The sequence below is a fragment of the Egretta garzetta genome, unplaced genomic scaffold, assembly GCF_000687185.1.
Source record: "Egretta garzetta isolate BGI_Z169 unplaced genomic scaffold, ASM68718v1 scaffold117, whole genome shotgun sequence".
Classification (NCBI taxonomy): Eukaryota; Metazoa; Chordata; class Aves; order Pelecaniformes; family Ardeidae; genus Egretta; species Egretta garzetta.
In genome coordinates this window covers 3,134,771-3,140,073 of record NW_009260479.1, presented here as the reverse complement: position 1 = coordinate 3,140,073, position 5,303 = coordinate 3,134,771, and the positions used below count along the sequence as shown (strand labels likewise).

The 5,303-nt window shown below is 44.5% G+C and overlaps 1 protein-coding gene across 1 annotated transcript in view; it reads left to right on the top strand.

Annotated features, from left to right (window-relative positions):
• ACVR2B (activin A receptor type 2B) overlaps positions 1-3,816 on the top strand; it is a 101,039-nt gene extending 97,223 nt beyond the window's left edge. The window contains exons 10-11 of the mRNA XM_009644074.2: positions 2,329-2,459; positions 3,622-3,816. Coding sequence (XP_009642369.1) covers positions 2,329-2,459; positions 3,622-3,816 — 326 coding nt within the window. The remainder of the gene's footprint in view (positions 1-2,328; positions 2,460-3,621) is intronic.
• Positions 3,817-5,303: the final 1,487 nt, after the last annotated feature.

The following is a 5,303-nucleotide window of genomic DNA, read 5'->3' as shown; positions in this document are numbered from 1 at the left end:
CGAGCCTTGGAGCTCCGGGGAAGAGCCGCGCTCAGCTCCGGCTTGGCTGTCACACTAGCTTCTGCAGGGCAGCGTGGCAGCCTGAATGGAAAGCCCTGAAGTGAAGCACCTCTGTGAAACAGCAGGAACACAGGGCCAGAAGGATCTTCTTGGGTCAGCAAGCCCATTTCCCTGCTATCACAAGTTGTTAGGTATTAATCTTTGACTTCTGCTGATCAAGCCCTCTCTCAGCAGTGAGCTGATTTGTTTGTTCCATCTATAACTTTGGAGGATCTCTTTCTCCTGAGTCATCCAAAAGAATGAACTTTCATGGTGTCTCCTTCTGCAGGTTTTTTATCCTCAAATGATGCTGCAAAATGGGGGATCTTTTCTGTCCAAATAGCACATCTGCGCTTTGGTGACACCCTCGCCATTTGCAGGACCTTGCCCCTAGTCAGGGAAGCAAACATTTCGTTGTAGCACTCCAAGGCTGCTTGCTCCACTTCTTTCTTCTTGTATAGATATGGGTGCTCTGGACTGAATATCAAGTTCATAAATTAACAGCACCTCACCTGGACTTCAGATCTTTTTGTTAGTATTACAGTAGGACTGAGGAGCTTGATTATCATTAGGATGCCTGCAAAGGTGTGTGGTAAGAGAAAGTCTTTTCTTCAAAAGTTTACTGTCTAACCAGATAAAAAGCTGGAGGAGCAGAGAGGTAGGAGCACAGTGGGGTGAAACAGTGGTACCCAGATCACTCATGTAGGAATAGCCCTTCTCTGTTGAGGCCCCTCAAGTATCCACGTGGATTTTTGCCTTTCATGTTTGTGATCTCTTTCCGACTCTTCTCAGGCAGCAGCTGGCCAAGATACTGCAGGTGCCATGCACAGCACCATTAAATCAGAGGGAAGGCTTCCTTTGGGATGATGGGGAGTTATGCTGAACCTCATCTGCACTTATAGCTCAGAAGTGATGTTGTGTAAACAGCAGATTTGGCTTGGGAGATCACCAGTGCAGCTCTTCGTAGCCTTGGTTCTTTTTGGAGGAAGAGGAAGGGAGGGTCATGAACATTACTGTGCCATCCATTGGAACAAGTGTTTCAGTTTGGTTTAGTGACTGACATTGTGTCAACAAGAATAATGATAAACTGGTTTAGTGATTTAATTTTTTAGGGTACCTAAACATCATGTTGGTGTTCATGACCAACTAAAGTGGTCAGCTCTTTTATTTTAGTCTGGAAAGGCCCTCTTGAAATATCTCCACTCTTGAAAGAGGTCACTCTCTGCTACCAAGAAACCGTAAATGATCACAGAATCATAGAATCATAGAATCGTTTAGGTTGAAAAAGACCTTTAAGATCATCAAGGCCAACCATTAGCCTAACCCTGCCATCCCACCACTAAAACCATGTCCCTAAGCACCTCATCTACCCGGCTTTTAAATAACTCCATGGATGGGGACTCGACCACCTCCCTGGGCAGCCCCTTCCAGAGCCTGACAACCCTTTCTGTGAAGAAATTTTTCCTAATGTCTAGCCTAAACCTGCCCTGGTGCAACTTCAGACCGTTTCCCCTCGTCCTCATGGTGCCACGGAGCACCCTGAGAAAGCCCATCAGTTAAGCTGGGCTGCTGTTTGTGAGAGAGGTTCTACATATTGCCAAAAGCCAAATGGCGTTTCAATAAGCAGAAGTTATTGCTACCGTCCAGCATCTGCACTGATACTCATAACAGTTGTCTCATTCCTGTGGCCCAGGGCAGTTCACAGCCATAACTAGGACAACTAAAACGTTCAGGATCATTTTGCACTTAGGAGCTGGTACTTGGGATAAGTGTATCTGGCTCCAGCGTGTCAGGGCTGACTCAAACCTATGAACAGGCCTGATCACAAAGCAAAGAATTAAAAGTGTTGTATATGCTTGTCCTTGCACTAGCAAGTTGCATAAAATGAAATTCAGCTCATGCTGAAACTTTTCTCTATGTTATTGTGTGTTGAATTGCTATGCTAAAATGTGAGGAGGATGGCCAGATTTGCTCTTTCTATTAAAATTAATCATGGACTACCCAGCAAGACTCCTCAAAGGAGAGTGGTGGGATTGGGAGGCCCAGCTGAGGGCTCGGATTCGTAACTTGACGAGGTGGAAAATGCGTGGCCAGACAAGCAGCAGGGACAGCAAAGTCCATTATGCAGGAGGAATATAAATCACATTTGTCTGCAATGACATGTGAACTTCAGGCTTTGCTGCAGTGGGTTGGGGTTGCTCTGGAGCCATGGCTCACTCATGCATGGGGAGGACGTGGCTCTTCAGAGGATGTTTCTGTACTAACCCGGTTTCTCCATGTGCACCTTAGGTCCAGTGGATGAATACATGCTGCCTTTCGAAGAAGAAATAGGTCAGCACCCATCCCTTGAGGACCTGCAAGAAGTGGTGGTTCACAAGAAGATGCGCCCTGTGTTCAAGGATCACTGGCTGAAACATCCGGTACGTCCCTCGTGGTTAACAGTGGGAAATGTTTTCCAGTGTGACAGGAACGAGGGATGTGGTTATGCATCACTCGTTAGCTTCTGAGGGAAGCAAACCAGGCCACCCTAGTGCATGGACCTGCTCTCCGGTGCTGGAGAGACTCAGCGCCGGGGAATGAAGGGTCATTTGATGGTGCTCAACACCTTCATGCTCCCCTTTCCATTTGTCCCTTGTATTTAGAGAGTAAGCCAGCTGATTAAAGTCAGCCAGTGCTGAACGTGGAGCATGTGGTGGTCCTTTAATACAGTGAAATAATGGAAAACAAAGTCCGTTTCATTAAGAAAAAGAAAATGATCCATACCATCGGAGACGCGTTCCTCACAAGCTAGATAGCATGCAAGACTTGAACAGTTTTTTGAGGAAAAATTAATTAGACTTGAAGGCAAGCAGACAATGAAGCAAAATGCAGTGTGGGTTTCCCAGAGGTAACTCATGTCAGGCTCGCGTTTTTAATAAAAGAGATGATTTTTTTTCAGACTAGGAAACTGAGCAGATGATGAGATCTCACAGGGCTTCAGTAAGATGCTAAATGCCTCTATCCTGACCAGATTGCCGTGGTTTGGGCTAGACTCAGGTGTATGAACTCATTGCCTAGCAGTCAAGGAGAGCTGTGGGTTGTAGATAAAGATGAGTGTTCCGGTTCAAAGGACGGTTCAAATAAGGGCTGCGCTCTTCCAGCAGTGTTGAGTTTAGTTATTTTGGGGATATCTACAGAAGTGATTGCAAGCAAAGCAACGGTTTCGTAGTAACCGATACGGTGCTGCCAGCTCTCATGGTTTTATCATGGGAATCATAATATTTGATGTCTTTTAAAGCTTTAACTGCTGAGTCTCGGGATGTATTTTGATATTAAAAAAAGTACTTTTGGCACTATGAAAAAAGCTGGATGTGACCAAGCCCTACAGCCTTAGAAAGCAGAAGCTTAAAAAAACCTGAAAACACATATTTAAAGTAATTTTTAAAGCTAATCTCATCATAATTCACATACCGTGGAGAAAATATTCTTAGTTTTTCTTCACAGCCTTAAGCTGTATTAAATGGACCTCCCCGTCTGCTGCAAAGACAGTCCCCGGAGCAGACTTTGTTGCTGAAGGTGCTTTCTCCCCCTTGTTGTCCGCAGGGCTTGGCGCAGCTCTGCGTGACCATCGAAGAGTGCTGGGACCACGATGCGGAGGCTCGGCTCTCGGCGGGCTGTGTCGAGGAGCGCATTGCGCAGATCCGCAAATCCGTAAACGGCACTACCTCGGACTGCCTCGTCTCCATCGTGACGTCCGTCACCAACGTGGACTTGCCGCCCAAAGAGTCTAGTATCTAAGTCCTGGTTCACTTTTGTCTTTCCAGACTCAGTGGATTTAAAAAAAAAAAAAGAAAAATTAAAAAAAAAAAAACCCACAGAAAAAAAACAAAAACACAAAAATCCAACAAACACATGAATGCAGCTGCTATTTTATCTTGACTTTTTATTATTATTGTTATTATTATTATTATTATTTTTTTGGATTGGATCAATTTTACCAGCACATTGCTCTACTGTATTAAAAAAATGGACATTTCAGCAAGCATTCAGGTGCCGACTAATGAATGCAGAAAAGGTGCAGGTACCTCAGAACCTCAACAAACTCACTTCAGTTGTTTTTATTTTATTCAGTTTTCTGGGTTTCTCTTTATCGGTCTGTCTTCTGAGCGGAGCATCTGTGACATAAAGGAAAACCACCTACCATCTTAGAAAACGCAATGCTGCAAACTGTGGAGGAAACTTAAGACTGTTATATAAAGAATACACCTTCCTCAAAAGGATTTTTTTCCCCATTTTGTTTTGGTTTTGGGTTCAGTTCCTTTTTTTTTTTTTTTTTTTTGGAAGTGAGCTTCAAAAAAAAAAAACAGCAGATGTGTCTTTTACGGATCTAACGGGTGTCATTGTAACATGGAAAAAAAAGTAACTGGGCGGAGAATGTTTAATTCTTGATGGTAGAATTGAAGGGGGGAGCGTAGAATAGGGGTGGGGAGAGTGACGTTGGACTTGGCAGCATTTGGGGAAACATCATTTGCTATGGAGCTACTTCTCAGGTAACCATTAGAGGAGGGGAAGGACATTTCTGGGCAGAGTATTAACGGCTGCAGCGTATGGAGAAAGCCGAGTTAAAAGAGCCAGTGGTTGTAAGCAAGGCGCTAGTTCTTTCTTCCTGCAGTAGCTCGGGCTTGGGTGGTAAAAGAACAAAGCAAGACTATAAATACCTTTTTTATTTTTTGACTCCAGGTAGTCGTGGGAAGGATGCTTTTAAGCATTGTAATTGGAAGAGGTGAGAAAGTGTGTTCGCAGAAGCACTCGGGTGAAATACTGGAAGATGGGAAAAATTTTGCATCGCGCTTTAAGCGCGAGTCAGTTCAGGAAATTTGGCCTTGGGGTTGATGATCTGTCAGCCCGAGCTACTGGTGCAGATGGTGAAAAGAGGAAAAGTGTGAAAACTGGCTCTAAAATTTATTTTTTTTTCCCCCTTATTAATTTGGGGTTGGGGAGGGTGGAAATACCTGAACTGGTGGCAGATGGCTCCTGTAGCATCCGAGAAGGCGATGATCTGCCCGGCTGCAGGATGCAGAGGCAGCCCAGCCACCGCAGTAGTTGTCGCAGCAGCTCTCCGGCTGGTTTCTTTGACGCTGCTTTCTCCTTACTCTGTAACGAAACTCATTTGTCTTAAAGTGGTGCATATTCTAAAATACCGTTACTCTTATTATGCCATAAACTCGCTCTAGTCAGTGAATGTTCCTAATGCTGCTGATTCAACATTGAAATATTTTTTTAAT